Here is a 23,109-nt window from a genome sequence, read left to right as displayed (position 1 = left end):
CACAATGGCAGCTCCTGGTTCTGCTCACCTCACTCTTGCTGTGTATTCTTAAAAGCTGACTCAAAGCCCACCGCCTCCAGGCGGGCTTCCCAGTTCTCCAGCCCCCCACCCCCATCGCCACCTTGGTCATGACCTTCCCCTTCAGCCCTTGGTTATTCACTGAGTAATATCAGTATCCCCGATACCTGGGACAGTGCTCCCCCTCCCCCCAGTGAGAAGATAGTGGAAATTCTGCTTAATCAATCCCCGACTTGATTTTTAGCTGAGCCTGCTGGGAATGATCACACAAAGGAGCTTGTGTTAGTGATGAGGGTTGCACGCCCCTCCCCCTCCCGGCAGCCCAGGAGGCTGCTTGGAAAATTCCCCTTTTCTGGGTGAGTCAGAGGAGCCTTTCTTTAGATGAGTTAATTCCTCATTTGGACTCATGGAAAATCACCAGCTTTCCTTCCACATGACACGGGCTCCTTTCTGGGGCTGTGACCAGCTGCCAGGCGGCCCAGCCAATCAGAGAGGAGGGATGTTGCCCGGCCTTGCAGGCCCCCTTGCCCACAAATAGTCCCGGCTCCTAATCTATTTCTGGCCCTGCTTTCCCTCCTCTTGTCCTTGGCCAAGGTGCCCCAGATGCAGCGGCCGCTCCGCGGCAAACTCTGCGCCCATTCTACCTCAGATTTTGTGGCCAGAAAGTCCTGTTAAGTTTCACAGGAGCCCCAGACCCTGTTTAATGGCAATGATTCACCCTTGCTAATAGGTAGCTGGGGACACCGTATGCACAGAGTCCCCATCTGGGGTCTGAGGAAAACCTTAGTTCAAATGTGACCTCAGAGACTTCCCAGCTGAATGCTCCTGGGCAAGTCACCTCCCCCGGTCTGCCTCAGTTTCCTCATCTGTCAAAAGAGGTAGAGAAGGAAATGACCAACCCCTGCAGCCGTCCTTGACCCAGTCTTGTCTCCAAGAGTTGAGCCCACCGAACCAGAGCCTTGCTGATAAATGGAATGGGCTCGGTTGCTCTTTATTACAGATTTCAATTGGTACAATATCTGAGCTACCTGCCCCCGAGTCTCACTCAGGGCTCTGTAGACAAAAGGAGCTTAATAAGTGCCTGTTGATGTATAGACTAGAATTTTCTAGGAGGACACCAACATAATTCTGTGTGAGAGAGACGGGAGTTAAGGGAGAAGGAAAGGTTCAGGGCACGATGGTTTTTAGATCAAATGAGATAATAGTTGGAAAATTGTTTAAAATGCACTTGTACAGTTCCCAGTGCACAGTAAACACTATATAAATGCTTATTCATTCCCCTCCCCCGTGTAGTTGCTCTGGCTTTGGAGGCAACAAACTGGATCAGTTCCAGTGGGGATGAAGACTGTGTGTTCTCTGAGACTCATTCCTTATCTGTAAAATGGGAAAGCAGCCGGTCTCCGTCTCTATTTCTTTCTGTCTCTGTATCTTTCTTTTTCTGTCTCTGTGTCACTTATTGTGGGGGAGTCACTTTAAAAACTTCAAACACTTTAAAAAGTGATTTCCTCCAGGATACTCAGTTCCCCAATCTGGGAACTCGGAACTGGCCCACGGAAATGGTTGTGGAAATGTGACTGGCAGCCAGCGAGACCCCTGAGGCCCTCGGGCTTCTGCTCCCTGGAGGCAGCCCCCTCTCCCTCCCCTGCCCTTCCCCTAAGCCCCCTTCTCTGCCCCTCCCAGGAGCCCCTTCTGTGCCCCTCCCAGGAGCCATTTCTCTGCCCCTCCCAGGAGCCCCTTCTGTGCCCCTCCCAGGAGCCATTTCTCTGCCCCTCCCAGGAGCCCCTTCTCTGCCTCTCTCAGGCGCCCCTTCTCTGCCCCTCCCAAGGGTGGCAGCTGGGCTGCTCTGGGGGATTAATCAGAGCCTTAGGAAAGGCCGCTCCCTCCTCCTTCTCCTCCTCCCCCCCCCCCCCCCCCCTCGTTAAAAATAGCCATTCTGGGAGCTGCCAGTCCCGGGAACAGTGTGAAGAGGGAGAGGGGGCTGCCTCCGGGGAGCAGAAGCCCGAGGGCCTCGGGGGTCTCCCTGGCTGCCAGTCACATTTCCACAACCATTTCCGTGGGCCAGACCCCGTGCCAAATGCCCGTTCGGGCCCCGACAGCCCCGGGAGGGGGGTGTCGCCCTCACTTGGCAGACGAGGAAACTGAGGCAGAGGATGGGGAGCTGCCCGGGGTCACACGGCTCGGAGGTGTCGGAGGCGAGCTTTGGCTCCGGGGGCGCCGCCCACAAATCCAGCCGTGCCCCCGCAGCCGGGACCGCGGAGTGCCAGCCCCGGCTCCTGCCCCTGAAGCCTGGCCACCTCACCCAGGAGTCCGGACAGGATCGCCCGGGGCCTCAGCCTCCCCCGCCCCTCGCAGCCGCGGTTCCGAGCCCCTCTGCGCCCCCCCTTCCCCAGGAAGCCGACCTCTTATGCGCAACTCACTTCCCCCAGCCTCAGTTTCCCCTTTGGAGAAATGGGGGCGTGGACTAGATGTTCTCGGAGGTCCCGTACAGTGCCAGAGCCCTGGCTCTGCCCCGCCCCCCTCCCCCCATGAGGTGAGCTCGTGCTCTCAGTCCCTTTTTGTTCGTCCCAAAGGGCCCCGCCCCCGCTTTGCGCATTGCGGAGGTTTGGGAGGCCGGGCCGAGGCGGACGGTGAGGCTCAGGCGCCACCTGCTGGTTGGACCCGGCACGGCCGGCTCCCTCCCTCCTCGGCCGCGCCCCGCCCTCCCACGCCGGGAGGAACGACCGCCCTCGCGGCCTCCCCTCCGAGGCTCAGGGAGGGGCCCGGCGCCTAGCCGGACTCCGGGGCAGCGGCCCGAGCTCAGCCTCCTCCTCCCGGGGCTCCCGCCTTAGGCCTTGAAAAGCGGGATTCTGGGCGGGAGGCCCCGGGGCTGAGAGGGCCAATCACCCCTCTCCCCTTCTTCCCCTCCCCTCCCTCCCCCCCCGGGCTGAGGCACCCGGGGAGCCGAACCTCGGGCCGGTCCGCTCATGGGGGGAGGGGCAAAGAGCTGCGTGTGCCCCCGATAGAAACAAGAGGGGTGGGAGCCGAACCTCGGGCCGGTCCGCTCATGGGGGGAGGGGCAAAGAGCTGCGTGTGCCCCCGATAGAAACAAGAGGGGTGGGAGCGCGCGCGCGTACTCTGCTGCTAACGGGAAGCCGAACCTCGGACCCGGGCCGCTCATGGCGGGGCCGAGCAGAGATCTGGGCGCGCCCCCGATAGAAACTAGAGACGTGAGCTTGTGTGTGTGTACGTGCGCGCGCGGGGCGGCAGCCCCACCCTCCCTTGAAGACGCCTCGGGCCCCAGCTGGGCGGAGGCCCCGGGGAGTCGGAGGGAGAGTCGGCAGAATCCCGAGCTCTGGCTTTAGAGCTGGCCTGGCCCTCCCAGAGCAACGGCCTCATTTTACAGATGGGGAAACTGAGGCTGCATGGGCATCCTAGGCATGGTTTGGAGCCAGGTTTGGTCCCTGCCCACTCTTACAGGGGGTTCTGGAAGCCGGGACCCCGCCCGTTGCCCCCCGGGTTTGCTTCTAGTTTTGCTCTCTGAGCTGAGCAGGACAGATTGCCCACCAGTGTCCTAAATTCAAATCCTGGCCAAGCCACTTGCTTCCTGTGTGACCTTGAACAAGTCATTTGATCCTTGGGCCTCAGTTTACCCGTCTGTAAGATGAAGTTTAAAGGTCACCGGCCTCTGCCTTGCTTTCTGGCTCTGGGTCCAAATCCTTGAGCTCCGCCCTTCCCATCATCCCTTTGGCTACCTGCAGATGACGGCCATGCTCTGCAGTTCCAGTCCCTTCCATGACATCATTTCTTGCCTGACTTACTGATAATGAATCAAAGAGGGCCTCACCAGGCCTCCAGCCCTGCGGGAGCCGTGCGTGGGCCTTCTCTGCCCAGGCTGGGGGGGGGGGTGCCCTTCTGCCCACCCCGCCCCCACCCCAATCCTGCTCCTCCAGGACGCCCAGCCCCCTCCCGGACAACTTTCTGAATGAGGGCATTGTCCCTTGTTGACATTGAGGAGTCAGGGGGAGGGGAGGCCGGGTCCTGAGATGTGAGTCATCTTGGCAGCATTCTGGACAGACTCCCTGCTAAGACCCAGGGCCCTTGGGCTGGGCCGGGCCTTCTTGTTGTGGAATGGGATTTAATTTGTCAAACATTTAGTGAGCCCTTGTACGGGTGCTAGCAACTAACCTTGGGCCTGACCTCACCTTCCATGGGGACCACCACCCGGGACGCCCTTCCTGGACCCCCTCCTGGCCCCCCATGGGACGCCCTTCCTGGCCCCCTCCTGGCCCCCCATGGGACGCCTTTCCTGGACCCCCTCCCCGGCCCCCCCATGGGACGCCCTTCCTGGCCCCCCTCCCCGGCCCCCCATGGGACACCCTGCCTGGACCCCCTCCTGGCCCCCCATGGGACGCCTTTCCTGGACCCCCTCCTGGCCCCCCATGGGATGCCCTTCCTGGAACCCCTCCCTGTCCCCCCTGAGATTCCCCCCTTCCCTCTGGGATTTACTCCTGTCACACTGCAGGGTGGACCTCTGTACCTCTGTAACTGGCCCTTGCCCGGCCCTCCCTCGTCTAAGCCCCGTCCATGGCTCCCCCTCCCCTCTGTCGGGTCCTCTTCTAGAACAAAGCCCAGCCACGACATATGAATACATGCGTGTCCACACGTGTGCAGCTTTGCGTGCTGCCTTAAATTCTCCGAGGGCGACACTTTGTGTCAGGCACAAAGTGGGCTCTTAAGTGATCCCTGAGGGAAAGGGCTGAGAGAAAGGGGGGATTCTGGGAAAGTCAAGGAGAGGTGGATGCTATGGGCCAAGATGGGGGGGCAACCTGCAGAAAGTCCCTGAGGTGGAAGATCAAAGCTGAGGGGCCCCCAAGGGTGGCCAGGGTGAAGGGGAACCGGACAGTCTGGTTGGGAATGGTTAGGGAGGACGTGGGAAGCCGGGCTGTAGAGTTGGGAGCCTGCCTGGAATGGGGGTGGGCGGCTCAGGGGGCTGCGAGTGACAGCCCAGGGGCTCACGAAAGGCCCGATCGTGGAGCGCAGACGTGGTTCTGGCCCTCGGGGTCTCCCTGCTCCCGGGAGATGGCAGAGCCATGCCCAGAGGCCCTCATGGGGCGCCCGCCTGGCTGCTGGCACCCTTATCCGCGGCTTCTGCCCTCCTGCTGGGGCCCCTCCCCCAGGGCCTCCTCTTCCTCTCCCCCCACTTGCAGGTTCTGGTCTCGGACCAGAGAAGGGCGGGCAGACCAGCCTTGCTCTTGTCCCGGCCGGGGCCTGTCGGCGGCTCCCTCTCTGGCCACCATTTTCTTACATGTACAGTCTCCTCCACCCCAATGTGCAACCTGAGGGTTTGGGACACGTGGCTTCTGATTGGTGGAGAGGAGGCCTGTGTGAGGGGGAGACAGCCAGAGCACCCTGGGGAGGGGAGGCCCCCTTCCGACCCTGGAAACGGGAACACGAGTCCGACCCGGCCTGGGCCGCGTAGCTCTGGGAGCCTGGGCAAGCTGGGCGCCGCTTTGCCTCAGTTTCCTTGTCAGTTAAATGGGAGGGCGGGCTCTCCCTGGTGCTCGGCGATCTGGGGGTGTGTGAGTGCCCCCACCCCAGCCTCGGAGATGGCCGCAGCGGGAAGGGTGGGGCAGCCCCCTTCCTGAGGACTCCGGCCCTTCCCCGTGCTGATCTCACCCCAGGACAAAAAACAAAGGCCCAGCTGCTGCCGCCCCTCAGCTTCCTGCTCCGGCGCGGGGGAGTTCTCAGCAGGGCCCTGGAGGAGGAACATGAGCTCAGACTCAGCAGGAAGCAGCTGCCGCCTCCTCCACGTGGGAGCCGGCTCTGGCCTGCCCAGCTCGGCCTCAGAGGCGAAGGGGCCAGAGTTCAGATCCCACCCTTCCCAGGAGGCCTTTCCAGCTCCCCCCAGTCCCTCCTCGGGCAGATCGCCTTCCACACCCTGTCTGCTCCTGGATGTAAACGACTTTGTCCCCATCTAGTTAAAATAGCAGCTGCTGCCATTCTCAGCCTGCCCTTAGCCGAGGGCCTGGAGCCCATCATGGACCCCGAGCCAATGAGGAGAATGTCTGGGGGGGACCGGGTCACAGGGCAGGGTCACAGGGCAGGGTCACGGGCAGCAGCGCTCAGTGAGACCTGAAGGAAGCTGACCCGTGGCTTTCGGTCTGAGCTCTAAGTGGAGCTCGGACCCAGGGCTGGAGGAGGCCCCGCCCCGTGTGTGAGTGTGTGTGTCAGTGTGAGTGTGTGTGTGTGCAAGTGTGTGAGTGTGTTTGTGCACGTGTGTGTGTGTGCATGTGTGCGTGTGTGGTTGCATGGAACTCAGGAAACTGAGGCCTTGAGCCCTTGACAGAACGTCCCCAGAAGAGACAATTTGCGAACCTGTTTTCTGATGACTCCAGGCCCTTTCCCCTGAGCCACTCTGCCTCTGAAAGGTAGCCGTCCGTCACGGAAGAACATAACTGCTAACTAATCTGCCGGGACCCCGACCTTTTTCCCGGGCTCACCTTCCTGGGCTCTGGCCCACCCCCAGCCAGCCCCTTTGGTGCTCTCCTTCCCAAAAGTTTGCCTCGCTTTCATGTGTATTTTGATAATAATAAATGGAACTCCGACATGGCTGGTACCTGTGAGGGGTGCAGGGAAGAGGCTCCCGACGAGCAGCTGGTCAGACCCCGAGGGGCCCCGGGAGCCAGGTGGGAGTGGGAGTGAAGGCAGGGCTTTTTTTGTTCTTTCAATAGTATTTCCTTTTTCCAAATACACTCAGAGGTCATTTCCAACACAGATTTGGTGGATTTTGTTCCCCGTTTTCTCCCTCCGTCCCCATGACGACAGGCCGTCTGACGTAAGTGAACCACGTACCATCCCTTTAAATGCACTTCCATATTTAGAGGAATCGGGCCAGATGGGAGAAGAACCACGTCAGGAGTGAGGAGCAAACAAACCCGGGTGGGATGTCCGGGAAACCGGGCCGTCCCAGTTCTGGGGCCTGCGGCCCCTTCTCCGCCTCTGCTGAGCTCCAATCTCACGTCCTCGCCTGCCCGGCTCCAGATGTCCCATAGCGTGTCACCTCGACATCTCCAAACGGAGCTTGGGGTCTCTCCCCCAAACACACCCCAACCCCCCACGTCTCCCTACTTGTCTGGGCCACACCAGCCGGTCCTTGGGCCCTCGACCTAGGAGTCAGCCCGGACTTCCCCATCTCTCCCGCCCCGCCCCCTCCACCCAATGTGGCGCCCTTTGTAGCATCTCTCCATCACCCCCTTCTGGCCACCCCGTTGGGGTGCACTGGGGCCAGTGCCCGGCCTCTCCCCTGCGATCCACTCTTCACTCTGATCACGCCGCTCCCTCCCCAGGATCACAAAGCAAATCCTTGGGCTTTGAAATCCTTAGCTCTTCTTGCCTTCCCCCTCGTCCCTGTTCTCTGCCTTCCCCTTCCTTGTTTCCTGCCCAAGGCCCGCCATCTCTCGCCCTGGTTCCCTTTCCGTGGCTGCCCCCACCCCTGGGCCTGAAACTCTTCCTTCCTCCATTTCTGCCTCCTGGCCCCTTCCAGTATCAGCCAGGACCCCGTGTCTGCCAGAGGCCCCTGGGCCCCCTTCAGGCGGGAGCCTTCTCCGAGAACGGCCGGGCCCTTGTGCCTTCCCTCGCACCCGTGTCTGCCAGAGGAGGGATCCGGTTTCACAGGCGCGGGTCCGACTCCAGCCCGATCCCAGTCAGCTTGCCTGCAACGGGCCCCAGCTCCGAAGGAAGTTCTGGGGAGTTTCCACAGTCCTCCCTGAGGCTGTTCCAGGTGAGTCTACACTAGCTGTGGGAGCGGAACCAAAGTCTGGAGAAGCCACTCTGCGTGGATTCGATTTCGTCACCGACACAATGGGTACGCGGCCTGGGCCGTGTGGGTGAGGGCGCCCTGGCGCTTGTGGATTTAATGGTGTGTAAGGAAACTACGGCCCAGAAAGAGCGCGGGTTTAAGGTGACCGTGGAGGTCATTTGGGCCATGTCCAAGATCTCACGTGTCACGGAACTGAATTTGGAAGGGACCTTGGCGATGATCCAATTTACAAGAAAGACCCCCCCCCCCTCCCGGAAGCACCAGCTGGGGTTCTAGATGTGGCGGGGTAGAACCCTGAGCGCGACTGGGCTCTCAATGCCAAAGCCGGTCTTCACACGACATGAGCTGTCCTTGATGGAGGGGGGCCGGGCCGGGCAGCCCGAGTCACAGAGGCCGGTCCGGGAGAGCCATGGTGGTTCGGCCATCCTGCTGGGCGCCGGCCATACCATAGCGTTTCTTTCTCCTAGGGCGCAGCCCAAAGGGGCAGAACCTCTCCCAGGAGGCCCGAGGCAGAACCTCAACTTCCATAAAACACAGGGGGCGGCTGGGAATACTTCCGAGCTCCAGCCAAACGCACCCAGGATGTGTCATCTTGGCTTCTGAGCCGGCAAACATCAAGCAACTCAAGGAAGACCACACCTTGGATTTCTACTTAATAAAAGTTCTACTGTGGGGGCAGGGCAGCTGGGTGGCCCAGCGGATGGAGCAGGAGGACCTGAGTTCAAATCTAGCTCAGAAACTTAACCCTACCTAGCTGGGCAAGTCACTTAACCCTAATTGCCTCAGGGGAAAAAAAGCTGCGATGAAATTCCCTAAAGTACAAAATCCTCATTATTTTGTCACAAATCACTCCAAACATGTTAGAAACACTCTTTATTATTGTTAATGGTTATTTATAGAATACAAAAAATTAGTATTTCCACTTAAAAAAGTAACAATTATTAGTAAAGAAACACCCCTTGTGTTTGAGGATGGGAAGGAGAGAATAAAGAAAAAAGCATCAGTTGGGTAGCAGAGGTGCGTCCCTGACCTGCCCCTCCCCTTCCTGAGAAGGCTCGGAGGGAATGCCCTCAGCCACCGGCGGCCCGGGGTGAAGTCTCTTGGGGCCCTGCCTGCCCCCCTCCCCGGGGCCCATGAGGGTGGGCACCAGGCGCACTTCAATCTCAACATCCTTGAGGTGGATTTTCAAAAAGAAAGCTTCAAGAGAAGGCCCCGAAACGGGCCTGCAGAAGACCTGGGGGTCCCCGGCGAGAGCGTTCCCAGCAGCACGCAGGAAGCGGAGGGACATCCCGGGGGGTCCCCCTGCCTCTTCCCCTGAGACGTGCTTCCTTTTCCTATGGGATCAGCAGCGACCGTCGGCAAGTTGTGAAAGAAATCCCCAACCCAGTTTTGATGGCGATGGGGAATGTTCTCCCTGCTGAAAGGCCTGGTCTGTTGTTCTTTTTGGGGGGTGGGGTGGGGGAGGGCAATCAACCAGAACATGATTAAAATTTCCATTAGAATTGTGCTTCCGTGAAAGTTAAGGCACGGAGTTAAGCTGTCTTGCTTTAGGTGACAGAGAATCCCTCCAGGTGCCCCTGCTGAGCACAGGCTGGCAGGGGGGAAACAAAGGCAGCTGCCCACACCAGCTGGGCCCGCGGGGCATCCCAGAGCCAGCCTGGGGAATCCAAACAGTCAGTGTAGATAGGCCTGGGTGAAGCTCTGGAACTCGTGGGGGTCCCAGAAGCCCCGGGCACAACAAGTGGGCATTCAGACCAAGGGCCCGTGGGTGGCACGGGCTCAACCCAGAAAGCAGAACTTTCATGGGGATGAAAGGGAGACTGTGTCCCGGGTGACAATGGGAATTCCGAGCCCACCAGAGTGCCCCCAAGCCAGCCCGTCCCAGTCTTCTGTCACCTAACAAGCAGCGGGCCAGCAGAAACACCCGAGGAGAGGCTGGGGCCTCCCGGAAGAGCTTGGGGGGCAGGTCTCCCCGGCCATCTGGTGGGGGGCGAGAGCCGGGGGCATCCGGCGGCCCCAGGAGGGGAAGGTGACCATTTGTCTGGCAGAAGGAATGTGGATGGTGCGATGCCACGGCCGCTGGGCCAGAGAGGGGCCCTGAACCCGGCTCCGCCATTGCGACCCCAAGCCGGATGCTCCTTTGGCTGATTCTTCAAGGCCCAGCTTGTTCAGACAGTAGCAGGCACTGTGGGGAGGGAAAGGCCGGCCCCTGCAGAGGGGGAGGGCACCGAGGCCCCCAACTCTGGGCCCAGGGGAGCAAGGTCCCATCACCGAGTCACCGGCCACAGGCAGAGGAAGGAAGCACGTATAAATTAGAGGAATAATTTAGCAGAGTGGCCCGTCCGGGAGGCGAGGGCGGGCCGGTGCCCCCAGGGCAGTGCTGGCTGCGGGTCAGGCGGGCGCTTGGTCCTCTGGGCCCGTCAGCCCTGCTCCAGACTGTCCGCGGGCTGGACCGCGGTGTAGGCCGCTGGGCCCAGGGACAGCTGGCGACTGAAGAAGGAAGTCGTTCGCTTGGGCTTCACCCGCTTGATCTCCTTGCCTGGGATCGAGAGGGAGGGAAAAGGTTCGGCTCAGTGGGGGCCGGGATGGAGGCCCACTTTCCAGGCCGAGGTCAGCACAAGGGTCTGAAGGTCATTGGCAGGGGGCGCTGGGTGCTCCTACGTGAGAACAGGCCGCCCTTCCCCCCTACCCTTGGCCTGGGGAGGATGAGAGGAGACGGGTCACGTCCCGGTGCAGGTTGGGCACAGTCCCCTGGCCCTGCTGGGGGCCGGGACACTTCTACCGGTCAGGGTTCATCAGAGCAGCGGGTAATGGGGGGGCTGTGACCTCTGCTTCCCTTCCTGGGGTTCCTGGAAGCCCAGTCACGGCATCTGGAAGGAGACCTGGCTTTCAAGGACGCAGGCCTGGCAGGCCCCGGCCACGGAGGGAGTTTCCCCAACAGGGGGGCGGGCAGGAGCGGCCACAGAAATCAATGAGATTTAAAGTGAAGGGGAGAGAGGAAGCCCACGAGCCTCAGCCCGGACCCGACCTGGCCCCAAAAAGCCTGTGAGGAAAGCAGGGGCTAGAGAGGGCCCTTCTCCCCTTCTCCCTCCTGGATGACCACTGACCCCTCCGAGCCCCACCCATCTGATGCTCTGGCCTGATGGTGGTGGGCCGACCGGGAGCCGGGAAGTCTTGGGTTCCAATCCAGCCCCACACACAACCTAGCTATGTGACCTCATGCGACCACTTGACCTTTCTGCCTCAGTTTCCTCAAATGTAAAATGGGAATGATGTCAGCTCCTCCAGGTTGTTGGGAGGATGAAATGAGATCCTCTCTGTAAAGTGCTCGGCGCCGTGCCTGGCGCACAGTAGGCTCTCATCGCCCGCTGACTGTTCACAAATACCCGAGGGGAGGGCAATGAGCGAGATGAACGAGAGTCATGGGGGGGGGGCACACATCCCTGCATGTGTCTCTGTGGCACGCGTGTGCACAAACAAGAGACTGCAGACCTGGGGGGGACACGGGGTCTCTCATCTTTGGGTTGGTCGTTAGTGACGGCTTGCTGAATACTTGAGGAAACCAAGGGTGGGAGTGGGGAAAGCACTTGGGTGAAGACCGAGGGTGGGACAAGAGAAGCAATAATTATCCTCCAAGCGCACCACGGAGCAGCGGAGGGGACAGGGAAGAGAAGCGGAAAGGAGGTAGAAGCCGGGCCCGGCAGAGAACCTCGGTTATCCGGACGACGCTCTCTCTGCCGGAAGCCCGGCCCTGACTCACTTCCCGGTTATCTTCCCTCCCCTCCTTTGTCCACGAGGGAGCTGCCTCCCTCCTGTCATCTGCCTTTGCCTCTCTCAGTATCTGGTGCATCGGACAGGGCTTGGCACACAGCAGGTGCTTAATAAGTGCTTGCTGACTGACCAATAAGGGGGCTCGGGTTGCTGGGAGGGGGAATAGCGGGACCCTGGGATAAAGGGGCTCCCTGGGAGGGCCCGGCATGGAGGAGCCCCGACCCTGGCTCCTGGGCTGGAGAAGGCAGACTTTGAAGCGTTGGGGGGGCAGGGGGCAGAGCTCCTGGCGACGGAGGGGACTTGTGGAGAGGGAGCCTCGGACTCGACGTGTTGGCGGCTTTAGGAGGGCAGCGCCGGCCCCTGGTGTGGATCTAACCCAAGCTGGGGAGCGCCGGGGCTCTCCTCCCCCTGAGGATCTCCAGGCAAAGGCTGGATGTGGGGGCTGTGAGGGGCAAGGCCGGGGGCTCTGGGTGCGGAGGCCTCTGGCCTCCCTCTGGGCCCCAGGGGTCCCGGCCACTCACCGTCATCCACGTAGTCGATGGTGGCCAGGTGCTGAAGCCGGCTGCAGACCACGCTGCTCTGCCTCCGGAGCTTGTGGCGCTGAGAGGGGCCGGGCCCGGCCGGGGGGCCGACCTTCGTCTCCGGGGCCGGGGGAGGCTCCCTGGTGAGGCTCAGCTCGATGCAGTACTCGATGAGGCCGCTCATCAGCTCGGCCTGGAAAGCCGGGGGAAGGGGAGGGAGGCTGGGCCCTCTGGACTGTGGGGGGCCCCAGGAGCCGGAGCTCCCGCTCTCTGACCTGCCCCGTCCACGCCCCAAGGGGAGCTCCTGCTTCCCGCTCTGTGACAGGAGGCAAGCGCTCTCACCCGCTGAGCCTCGGTCTCTCTTCTGTAAAATGGGCCCAAGCCTATTCCCACTATTTCTCAGGCCCACGAAGCTATGGGATCTTGGTCGTAAACCCAGGTGTCAATTATGTGACCCTCACCCTTTGCAGGGACGGGGCTGACTAACAGGGTCACGAAGGGAAGGAGAAACCCCCACAGCACCAGCCCCGAGGCCGGCCTCCTCTGCCCCAGTGGAGCTTGGCCAAGAGGCCGGAGAAGGGCCAGGGGCAAAGGGTCCGGGGGCCAGCACCAGGGGAACCAGACCCCAGGCTCAGCCCAACTTTCTGGGGGCAGCAGAGCCCCCGGGACAGAGGCCGCCCTCAGTTACCGGGCGGCCTTGCCCTGACCTGCCCGTGCATTCTGACCCTCTCCTGGGGGCGGCGCTCCGACAAGAGCCGCCGAGGCCATCCCGCAGTCACCTGGGCCCGTGACCGAGGCAGTGCGGCCCAGAGGGAAGAGCCCGGCCCAGGGGGAAGAGCCTGGCCCGGGGCTCTGGCCCTGCTGGGGGACCAGGCTGGGGGACACGCCGGAGCCTGCCCCTGCGCCCAGGCCGAGGCCGCTACCTGCTTGGAGTAGACCTTCAGCAGTTTGTTGACAGGCGTGCCCTCGCTCTCCCCGTCGAACTCCAGCCACAGGACGGGCTCGTCGTCGCCCGAGCACGTGTAGTCCCAGGACAGTTCTTGGAAGCGCAGGCCCAGGAGGACGTGCTGGCAACGAGACGGCCAGGGAGGGGTCAGGGGGAGGGGGCCCGGCGGGGGGCAGGGCAAGCCGAGAGGTCACAGAATCCTGCCTGTGACCCCTGTGGCTCCGAGAAGGCTCCCTGGTTCTCTGCCAGCCTCCCCAAAGCTCCAAGATCTCCGTGCCGGCCTCGCCTCAGCCCCCGGGAAGGGCCACCAGCAAAGGGCTTTCCATGTGACCTCACCTGAGCCCCACAACCACGCTGGGCGCTCAGTGCTCCCCATTTCACCAAGGGGGACCAGATGCTGGGAGGAGCTGACCGAGGCCTCCTAAGTGTCGGGGAGCACGTGCCGGCACGAGTCATCGGGGCCCGTCCCGACACCCCGAGCGGGCCCCCGCAGGCCGTACCTTCTCCTTGATGTCGATGACGTGGACGCCCTCCAGGTTGATGGCCACGGTCACGGCCTTGCGCCCGCCGCGGTGCAGGAAGCCCTGGGCCGGCTTGTCCACCTCGCCGTAGAAGAAAGCGCACCTGGGGACGGGTCCGGCCGTCAGGCTCGGGCCTGGCCGGCTCCGGGGGCCACCCTCCCGCGTGACTCACCCGTAGTAGGGCAGCTCGTGGCACTTGAGCAGATAGGCCCGGTAATGCCTGGTGAGCAGCTCGGCCTCCGCCCCCACGGCCTCCTCCTTCACCTCCCGGTAGGCGCTCAGCAGGCCCTGCTCCCCGGGCACCAGCCGGGGGCCCCGACTGCGGAAGGCTGTGAAGAGGCTGTGAGGTCGCTTGCAGAGATGGGCAGGCAGGAAGGAGTCCAGCTTCTCTCTAGAGGGCAGAAGTGCGCCCTCAGGGGAGGGGGCTCCCCCAGAGCAGCCCCCCCCGAAGCCCTGGGGCTAAGGTGTCTGAGCCGCCCCTGCCCCGGCCCCAGGAGAAGGCTTCCCAAACGTCTGGCTCCGGACGTCTCTCTCGGGCCGGAGATGGGGGGCAGATGGCCCAGGGGAGGGAAACAACCAGGGCCCAGGAGGGGACCTCCCCAAAGCCAGGGGCTGAGGGAGGGCAGGGCTGGCGTGGCCTGGGAGTGTTGACCCGAGGAGACGGGAAACCCCTCAGAGTGTGAGAGGGTCAGGCCGGCCCCCAGCCCTCCAGGCCCACCCGCTGCCCGCTCGCTCAGGCCTGGGCTTCTTTGGGGCCGTGGCCTCGCGCCCCCCTGCTCAGCCCCCACCAGTGGTCTCTCTGGCAGAGCCCGGGCCCCTTTCCAGGAACGTATTAACTACTTGGGGGAATCGCCGTGAGTCCGAGGGGCAGAAAGGCGAGCCCCCCCCCCTCCCCGCCCCCCGAGCCGGCCTTACTTCACGGCGCAGGCCGTCTGCTGGCCTTGGCGGTACGGCCCCAGCTCCAGGCGGCACACCAGGGCCCCCAGCTTCTCGCAGTCCTCCGCGTCGCAGGGGTAGCGCACCTCCAGCACGTTGAACTTGGCCTCCTCATACAGCAGCCTCAAGACGTCCTCGTTGTTGACCTAGGGGGCAAAGGGCCTCAGGCGGAGGCCGGGCCCGGGAGGCCGAGGGGGCCAGAGCAGGGCCACGAGGGCGGAGGGAGGTGGGAGACAAGGCAGAGCCGGGAAGCGCCCCGGGGAGTCTGACCTGGGGGGCCGGGCCACCTCACCTGCAGCTCCTTGTGCTTTGGGAAGAAGACGTTCCTTCGGAACTGCAGGGAAGGCTCATCTGGGGACAGAGACGAGACGGTCACGGGCCCCGTCCCCCCGCCCAGGGCTCCCCGCAATGCCCCCACTGTCCGGGGGACAGCCTCAGGGAGCCTTTCGGTCCATCTCCCGCCGGCGCCATGGAGCCCAGTGGTGGCCGTGGACAGGCTGGAGAGAGGGTCACCAGCAGGGCCGGCCGGGACGAGTCGGGAGAAGGCCGGTGGGGCCGGACGCCTTGGCCCCAGGGCTGCACTCAGGCTGAGGGGAGAGCGGGACTTATCTAAGTAGCAAACCCAGCCCTGCCTGAAGTGGAAAAGGGAGGTTCAAGGGCGGGGGTGCTACCGACCCGTGGCCATGTCGTCCTCCGAGGCGTCCGTGAAGCGGTACAGCAGGTCGGGCCACTGCCGGCAAACCTTGTAGGGCTGGTGCTTGGGCTTCAGCTGCACCTCTGCCGGGGGAGCAGAAAGGGGCCTCAGGGGGTGGCAGGGGGCCCAGGGCCCTCGGGAGACCCCGGCAAGGCCGCGCTGCAGGGCGATGGGAGCGGGTAATTCAGGGACCGAAGGTCAGCAGGCCTGTGGAGGGCAGCTCTCCATGGGGCGTATGAGCCCAGGACCGCGCTCGGTCTCCACCGCACCCACAGATGGCGGCAGCTCGCGAGGTACTTCCCGTGTACAAAGTGACTTTGTCTGCTACGGAGAGTGGGAAGGGCCGCCTTTGGCTCCCCTGCCGCCACCTTCCTGTGCCAGGGGCTCTCGGGCCTCAGGCACAGACTCAGTGACCTCTCAGGCTCTTCTGTGACCCCGGGGGCCTCGGCACCCCCACGTCCCCCGCCCCATTATACTCGGCAGCACTTCTCACAGTGGCCCCTTCCGGGCCCTCTGATCTGCTGCCCCGGCCCCCACACACCTGCTACTGCTGCCCCGGCCCCCTCGCGCCTGCTGCTGCTGCCCCGGCCCCCTCGCGCCTGCTGCTGCTGCCCCGGCCCCCTCGCGCTGCTGCTGCTGCTGCCCCGGCCCCCTCGCGCCTGCTGCTGCTGCCCCGGCCCCCTCGCGCCTCCTGCTGCTGCCCCGGCCCCCTCGCGCCTCCTGCTGCTGCCCCGGGGGAGCTGTCCAAGCGAAGCCTTCCCGGGAAGCTTCCAGGCCCCCGACTGTGCGGCTGACCCTGGGACTCACTGACCCCCTGAGCCTTCAGTCGTGCCCTGCCCCCAACCTCTCCACCACCCCATTCTTCGGTCCTCCCCGACCCCCCCGGCCAAAACGCTTCTTTCCATCAGCCTTGCGCCCTCATCCCCCTCCTCCCACCCCGTTCCCTTCCCCAGTGGCCCCCGGGGCAGTGTGTGCAGCCCTGGGCGCCTCCCTCGGGAGGGTGAGCTCCTGGGCCCAGCCTGGCACGGTGGGCCCCCAGTGGCTGAGTCGTGGGGAAACCCGCTGGCTGCCCTGCCCTGGGCCCCAGGCTAGGAGTGGGCAGAGCCTGGCGCCGTGGTGGGAGGTCGACGCCCACTGCCTCAGCGTGGAGTCTGTGCAACTGCTTCCCACCATCCCAGGGCTCGGGCCTCAGACCTTACTCGGCCCCCGGGGCTCGTTCCCCGTCTCCCCTGCTGGGAACCGCAGCTGGAAAGACACAGACGCCTCCTCGGGAGGTTCCGTTCTCCCTGCCCGGGGCCGGGGGGACAAGGAGCCCGGGAACAGCGCACACCCCCGCCGGAGCGCCTCAGGCCAGCCAAGGGGCCGGTTCCCACGGCCGGAGTCAGCCATGTGCCCAGAGCAGGGGGAGGGGTGGTGGACGAGGGGCACAGCGCGCCCCCGCTTTGCTGTGAGGGGCTCTGCTCCCTGTGCTTGCTCAGTAGCAAATTTAAGAGAAAAAAAGGTTTTGTTCTTGGTTCTTAGAGCAGGAGTGGGAGGGGTTATATGTAAAAGAAACTGGGTGCAGAGGGAGGCCGTGGGCGGGTGGGCCTCCGGGGTCTCACCTGTGACACGGGGACAAAAACGCCTGCTGTACAAACCTGTCCGGGGCCGCCGCAGGCCTGGGGGCAGACGTCTGCAACGTGCTTGGCGGTCCCCAAGGGCCCGTGGGAGCCAGCCTCTAGCACTGGATTTCCAGTTCCCACCCCCCATTCAGGTCTCAGGCCCCCCCCGCTCCCCGCTGTCCCCCTTCCTGAGTCTCCGAGCCCCCTGGGAATGGGAGCGACTCTTTTCTCGGGCACCTGAGTCATTGTGGGGTACAAAGCCCCACCCCCTCTGCTCACCGCCCTGCTCCCCACACAGCGGGGCCCAAGAAAGGCCAAGTTCTCCACCACCTTCCTCCCCCCACCCCCGTTCACAGAGAAGGCCCAGAGGGGAGGCGGGACCCAGCCCCTTCCCACACACCAGACGCCCCATCCGGTGCCCTTACCAAGCAAGGGTGAGATGAGCCAGAGGGCAAAGGCCTCCACGGCCACGTCGGGGAGCTGCAGGGCCTCCCGGATGGTGCGATGGAGGTCCTGGGCGGTGACGGAGGCCACGTTCTCCACGGCCAGGGGCAGCGCGCTGTCATCCATGAGGTACACGAGCACGTCGGCTGCAGGAACACAGGCCGGGATCAAGCCGCAGCCACCCTGAGCCTGCTGCCCATGGGGCCTCCCCCAGGGGAGGCCTGGCCCGGGTGGGGGTCTCTGTGGGGAGAGGGTCCCGAGCTCTTCCGTCGGCCCAGCGCCCGCCCCAGCACGTGGGCCCCTCCTGCAAGCACGTGGCAGCCTGGGACCGGGCCCACACCGGCCTCTGGGGAGGCCGACTGCCGGCGGAGCCTCACTGACCCGCAGCTGCTTCTCCGCCCAGACTCTGTCTCTGTACGAGGGCAGACCCCCGAGGGCAGGCCGGGCTCGTGTCGAGCACAGGGCCCTGCATATAGTTGGGGCCTAATAAGTGCTGGCTCCTTGACCAACGGCGCCCAGTCTGTGAGAGCCGAGACCTCTGCCGGCCGTGTGACCCTTCCCGGGCCTCGGTTTCCTCACATGGAAGATGAAACTGCTTCCGAAGGCTCACGGCGGGAGCAGGGGGTGTAGGGGGGGGGGCCCGGCTCTGCCTCCAGCTGTGCTGATGGAGGGGCAGCCATGGGGGAGCCCAGTCAGTCACTGAGCCCCAGGGCCCCTCGGAGCGCCTGCCCCAGGCAGCCAAGCCCAGAGGGGGCCACAGGCCCAGACAGCAACAGTGGCGAGGGGGGCGGGTCCCGGGGGGCAGGTCCTGGGGGGCGGCTCCACAAACTGAGAGATCAAATGTGCAGGAGCCTGGGAAGGATAGGGGAAGAGGGAGAGCAGGGGCGCCGGGCGGCACAGAAGCAAGGCTGGTCCACCTGGCAGGAAGGGTCCCGCCCCCCCTCCGGGAGGGTTCTATGGGGGAGGCTGGGAAGGAAGGAGCAACAAGGATTTCCCATCCTCCCCGTCCCCACCAGCAGCCTGTAAGACAAAGCCGGCTGGGCCTTCGAAGCCCCGCACCCCCTGCTCCCTCCCACCTTCCCTGGCCGCACGTCCCCCAGGGTCCGGTGATCTTGGCCTCCAAACCAGCCTCTCCTTCCAGCTCTGGCTCTCCCTCGGACCTCCCCCGCTTCCTGTAGGTCCCAGCTGCCATCCCACCTTCCCAGAAGCCTCCCCCAGCCCCTCCCAGTTCCCGGGCTGCCCTGTGCTCCTATTCCCACCAGTCCCCCCTCCCACCCACCCCCGCTTGTGGTCTCCCTCGTCCTCCCCGTGGAGCTGCCACAGCAGGAAAGCCCCCGACACTTCTCCCCAAGGCTCAGGGCAGTGCCAGCGCAGGCCCAGGGGCTCAGCTCACGGGCCTGCCACAATGCAGGACGGGCCCAGGTCCCTGCCACAAAGCTCTTCAAGCTGGGGTGGGGGGGTGGAGGAAGGGGGGGGCAGAATCTGCCCCCCCTCAGCAGGCCTGCTCTCGCCTCAAATGGGATGAAGGACTTCCTCCCAGGGAGCACCAAGCACAGGGTCGGGGCGCGGAGAAAAGCTTCCCAAAGGAGCCAGAAGGGAAAGCGCGAGGGGCCGGGGGGGCAGGAGCCGCAAAGGCCGGGGCTGGGAGATGGCGCCCGATTCAGGGACTGCCCGGGAATCGCCTTTCTCTCCTCCCTCGCCCGCTCCTTCCTGCCTTTCTCAGGTCCCTCGGGCCTGGCCCAGAGCCTGTCACCAGGAGCAGTGAACCCAAGCTTGCCGGGGCAGGTTGGCCACAGTCTCCTGGCTCCGAGGGGCTGTCTGAGCTCCCCAAGACGAGTAAGCGGGGGGGGGGGGGGGCGCGCATTTCGGACTCACTCCCAGGAGCAAGTCTGGCCAAACAAAGTCAGCTCACAAAGGGCTCTGGGAGACCCAAGTTCAAAACCTCAGCGGGGGAGCCAGATGTGTGGGGAGCCGCACAACACCCCCCACTCACTTTGGGGGGGGGACCTGGATGCAAACTCTGCTTCTGTCACTCCATGTGCGACCTTGGCCAGTCCTTCCCATCTCCAGGCCTGAGGCCCCCCCCAGGATGAGGAGCCCGGATGGTGGCCAAGGCCCCTTCTCCCTCCATACCCATGATGCTTAGCACTGCTGCCCCTAAAATCTCCCTAGCCAATAACGGAAAGAAAACCTCAGCAAGGTCGGGAGGTCAGAGAGAGGAGACTCGGGGAGAGCCAGCTTTGCACCCCAAGGGCAGGACCGACAGGCCCCCCAAACCACCACCCGCGGAACGGGAAGGCTGGGGAGCAGAGGAGGAGAAGGGGTCCAGGCCCAGGTTCCCTGATGCTGAGTCTTGTGTTGACTCAAGGTTTCCCGTAAAATGGGGACAATCCCAGCTTCGAGACGCTGCTCTGGGGCCTCTGTCAGAAGGTGGCCACAGTGGCTGAGGGTCTGTCTGGAAGACCCCCCACCTCCCCACCCTGGGCGTGTAAAATCCCATCTGACCGTGGCAACGGCGGCTAGCCTTTCATGGGGTGCCCTCGGAATCCCACAACGGCCCCGGGAGAGAGGGGGGCACCTTTTACAGACAGAGAAACCGAGGCGAGCAGAAGTGCCGCGGCTGGCCCAGGGTCTCCCGGTTAAGTCTGAGGCTGGATATGGACTCAGGTCCTACTATGTGCTAATGCCCGTGCTTGGCATAAAGCATTGGGCTCCACGGCAGAGAGCACGAGGGGGCGGGGCCCCGGCCAGCGCTCCCGGGGTGGTCACACTCAGGTACAAGGTCTCTCTGAAGAACTTTACAACTGACAAGGGAGACCCTGGCCCCGCATGCGTGTGGGCGAAGGGAGCGGAGTCAGCCCAGAGGCTGCAGCTGAGCAGCCCGAGCTCCTCTGGGTCCGACCGCACCGTGGGACACACGGAGCTGGACCCGAACCCGGCCCCGTCACTTGGTCCTCAGGGTTGCCCTCAAGCGGCTTCCACTCCCAGGGGAAGAGAAGGGCCAAGGAAGGCCAAACCCCTGGCCCCCGACGCTCTCCCGGGATCTTTTTTCCAGCAAATGGCCCGGTTCCGCCCGCCTGCCTCCTCTCTCAGGACCTGGTCATCAGCCCCAGGTTCCGTTCCCGTCTGGATCGAGGCATCCAGCCCTAATCTCTCTTCTGAACTCCAGGCCCCACAGGGGGATGGGATGGTCCGGGCCCCCTTTCCAAACACCCCCCATTTCTTCGGCTAAATCCCCGGGACACCGACCGTCCCCTGGGGACCATTGGGGACCCTGCCTCCAGGAAGGCTCCCCCTCCTGTGCCCACACCGGGGGTGCCATGAAGCCCCTCTTTCCTCTGCCCAGGCTGCCCTGTCATGTCGCATCAGCCGGGCCCATCACCCCCTTCTCCCAGCTATGCGCCCCCCATTCTCCCCCCCCCATGGCTCTCCCCTCCTCCGCGGGTCTCAGGCAGGCCAAGCCCTCCCAGGGTGAGGGGGGGGCGGGAAGAGGACCCACCTCGGGCTCCCACGGAGGACACGCTGCTGCGGTGGGACCTCTCTGCCGGGCCCGGGGCCCCCGAGCCCCCCTCGCTTCCCTCCATCTGCAGGAAGAGAACAGCAGGGAGCCAGCGATGAGGCTGGGCCCGAACTCACCCGGGGTCACCCGGAACCTCCCGACTCCAGGCCCAGCGCTGGAAAGCTCCTGCCCAAGTTGGGCAGGGTCACGGCAAGGCACCCTGGGACCCCTGGGCGGGGGCTTGGCCGGGCCCCTCATTTGGGGGGAAGGGCTGAGGCCCGCAGAGGACTGGGGGGTCCCAGAGAGGAGGGGGCGTGTTGTCAGGGAGAGAACAGGGGAGCAGGGGGACTAGAACAAGGCTGAAGATGGGGGGGGTCAGAGAGAGGCTGAGGAAGCGGGAGGGGTGAGCGAGGCTGAGACGGGGGCGGCGGAATCACAGTGAGGCTGGGGGCGGGACGGGGGCGTGGGGGTGTCAGAGCGAGGCTGCAAAGCAAGAAGCGGACTGGAGGAAGAGGGATGTCAGAGCGAGGCTGAGCGGACCGGGGAGGGAACCCAGCTCCGCTCCCACGGAAGCTTCCGCCGCTGAGCTCGAGGTCGGGGGCTCCCACCCCAGAACTGCGCCGGGATCTCACCTCCGGTCGGGCCGGCGGCCTCTGGTTTACGGAAGGGAGTGTAGCAGGAAGCGCCAAGCCCCGCGATTCCCGCCCCCTCGGCCCGAGAGAGCCAATCGGAGGCCGGAGGCGGAGCGCGTGCGCCTCTGTAAGGCGCCTTTGAAAAGATCGGGTCCGCCCCTCGGCCTCCCACGTGGTTCTGCCCGCAGGGTACTCTGGGTGTTTTGACTTGAGTCTGGAACTTGCCGAAACCTCATTAGACCGTGAGCTCGTCCTTTACCTTCCGGGGCGTTTTCGGCGCTCTTGAAGCTGTGTGACTCTGGGCAAGTCCCTTTACCCCGTTTGCCTCCGGCGAGCTGGAGAAATGGCCCAGGCTGGCGTACTGGAAGCCCCCAGCCCCGCCCACCCGCGGGTCAGAGGCTCCGGGCGCCTCAGGAGGGTCTTGGGAGGGGGGACCAAGGGATGGGAGCGTTTGGCCCGCGGGGTGGAAGTGACGGTAGCGAGAGGGGCAGCCTCCCGGTAACGGCCCGGCGTCCCGGCCCTAGGCCCGCTGGGTGGCCGTGGCGGCGTCAGGGACGCCCGGGCCGGGATGACCCCCCCCCCCCTCCCGGTCCTGTAACCTCAGCCTCCTACTGAGTCTCCCTCGGGCGGCCGGACCTGAGCTCCGAGGAAGAGCGGAGCTTGAGGACGGCGCTCAGGGTCACATGGGCTGATGGGCTCCACGGGGCCCTGCAGGGTCAGCCAAGGGAAGGCCGGGAAGCGCCCGGGACCCGATGCGGAGGGTGACCCTGGTGTAGAAATCCCTGAAGAACGCAGACCAGCCAGTGCAGGGGCAGATGGGCCACAGTTGGGAGCAAACTGGAAGGGAGCCCCACGCCAAGGAGAGCGTTTTGACTACAATAAGTGGGCCGTTAGGTGGGACTTGGACAGGATCTCCTTACGGAGCAGGTGACTCCTGGAGGCCTGGGGAGACAGTGCAGATGGTGGAGGAGCTAGGTCCGCACCTGCAGAGACAACGGCAGGAGTCGTGCAGGGCTTTCGCGATCCCCAGAAAAACTCACACTTTTAATGAGGATGTTCTGGGGACGCAAATCCTGAAACCTCAGAATCGCCAAAGAACCAAATTATGGGTGACCCCAGAGATGCCTGGTGAGAATACAGGATGTGACCAATAACCAGCCACGTTGCCATGTGGGGGTAGCCTGATCATGTGCCCCTGAGGACAGAGCATAAAAGATGAGTAAAGTGCTGCTTGGGCAGCCACAAGATGCTAAAAGACCCAGGGGAAGATAGATCTTCCAAGGAAGATTTATGAGAGGATATGGACAAGAATTACACAGGATTTAAAAAATAAAAACGAAAACATGGACGAGAGCAAAGAAATAAGTCAAATGTGCCGAATGGTTTTCAAGAGAATTGCATACCATTAATCAGCATAGGAACGACCTCCAAGACATTTATATTAAGAGAAAATCTGGGGCAGCTAGGGGGCGCTGTGGATGGAGCACCAGCCCTGGAGTCAGGAGGACCTGAGTTCGAATGTGACCTCAGACACTTAACACTTCCTCACTGTGTGATCCTGGGCGAGTCACTTAACCCCAACTGCCTCAGCAAGAAAAAGAGAAAAAAGAAATACAAGCTAAAGCAACCTGAAGTTTCACTTCACACCTCTCAAGATAGGAAAGATGATCAAAGATGTTAGTAGTCAATGTTGAAGGGCTGTAGGAAGATAGGTACCCGGATACATAG

The 23,109-nt window shown here is 63.5% G+C and overlaps 2 protein-coding genes across 5 annotated transcripts; one reads left to right on the top strand and one right to left on the bottom strand.

Annotated features, from left to right (window-relative positions):
- The first annotated feature begins 6,603 nt into the window (after positions 1–6,603).
- Positions 6,604–8,819, top strand: LOC127541704 (uncharacterized). The gene is made up of 3 exons (XM_051966921.1): positions 6,604–6,654; positions 7,381–7,777; positions 8,284–8,819. The coding sequence occupies exons 1-3, from the start codon at positions 6,604–6,606 to the stop codon at positions 8,568–8,570; spliced, it is 735 nt and encodes a 244-aa protein (XP_051822881.1). The 3' UTR covers positions 8,571–8,819.
- On the bottom strand, positions 8,675–21,466 carry FRMD8 (FERM domain containing 8). Of its 4 annotated transcripts, none has more exons than XM_051967496.1 (11): positions 21,290–21,375; positions 20,750–20,834; positions 17,232–17,396; positions 15,187–15,288; positions 14,804–14,862; positions 14,491–14,657; positions 13,748–13,966; positions 13,555–13,678; positions 13,032–13,175; positions 12,109–12,301; positions 8,675–10,355 (listed from the first exon to the last, which is right to left on the bottom strand). In XM_051967496.1, exons 2-11 carry the CDS (start codon positions 20,832–20,834, stop codon positions 10,237–10,239), a joined length of 1,377 nt encoding a protein of 458 aa, XP_051823456.1. In that variant the 5' UTR covers positions 21,290–21,375; the 3' UTR covers positions 8,675–10,236. The 4 variants fall into 4 exon arrangements, with proteins under 4 accessions (XP_051823456.1, XP_051823457.1, XP_051823455.1 ...); XM_051967497.1 differs by having other exon boundaries at positions 10,263–10,686; XM_051967495.1 differs by lacking the exons at positions 8,675–10,355; positions 21,290–21,375 and adding an exon at positions 21,382–21,466 and having other exon boundaries at positions 11,359–12,301.
- Positions 21,467–23,109: the final 1,643 nt, after the last annotated feature.

This window comes from Antechinus flavipes, chromosome 6 (assembly GCF_016432865.1).
Source record: "Antechinus flavipes isolate AdamAnt ecotype Samford, QLD, Australia chromosome 6, AdamAnt_v2, whole genome shotgun sequence".
In the NCBI taxonomy this organism is placed as follows: Eukaryota; Metazoa; Chordata; class Mammalia; order Dasyuromorphia; family Dasyuridae; genus Antechinus; species Antechinus flavipes.
This window is presented reverse-complemented; position numbering and strand designations above follow the sequence as displayed.

Excerpts from the sequence above, each read along its gene's own strand:
- LOC127541704 (XM_051966921.1), top strand. The coding sequence starts at position 6,604 with ATGGCTGGTACCTGTGAGGGGTGCAGGGAAGAGGCTCCCGACGAGCAG. Across the intron at positions 6,655-7,380 it reads AGGCTCCCGACGAGCAGCTG|CTCTTCTTGCCTTCCCCCTC; the intron begins GTCAGACCCCGA and ends TGAAATCCTTAG. Across the intron at positions 7,778-8,283 it reads CCTCCCTGAGGCTGTTCCAG|GGCGCAGCCCAAAGGGGCAG; the intron begins GTGAGTCTACAC and ends TCTTTCTCCTAG.
- FRMD8 (XM_051967495.1), bottom strand. The coding sequence starts at position 20,834 with ATGGAGGGAAGCGAGGGGGGCTCGGGGGCCCCGGGCCCGGCAGAGAGG. Across the intron at positions 14,863-15,186 it reads GGAGGACGACATGGCCACGG|ATGAGCCTTCCCTGCAGTTC; the intron begins GTCGGTAGCACC and ends CTCTGTCCCCAG. Across the intron at positions 12,302-13,031 it reads TGAAGGTCTACTCCAAGCAG|GCCGAGCTGATGAGCGGCCT; the intron begins GTAGCGGCCTCG and ends CCGGCTTTCCAG.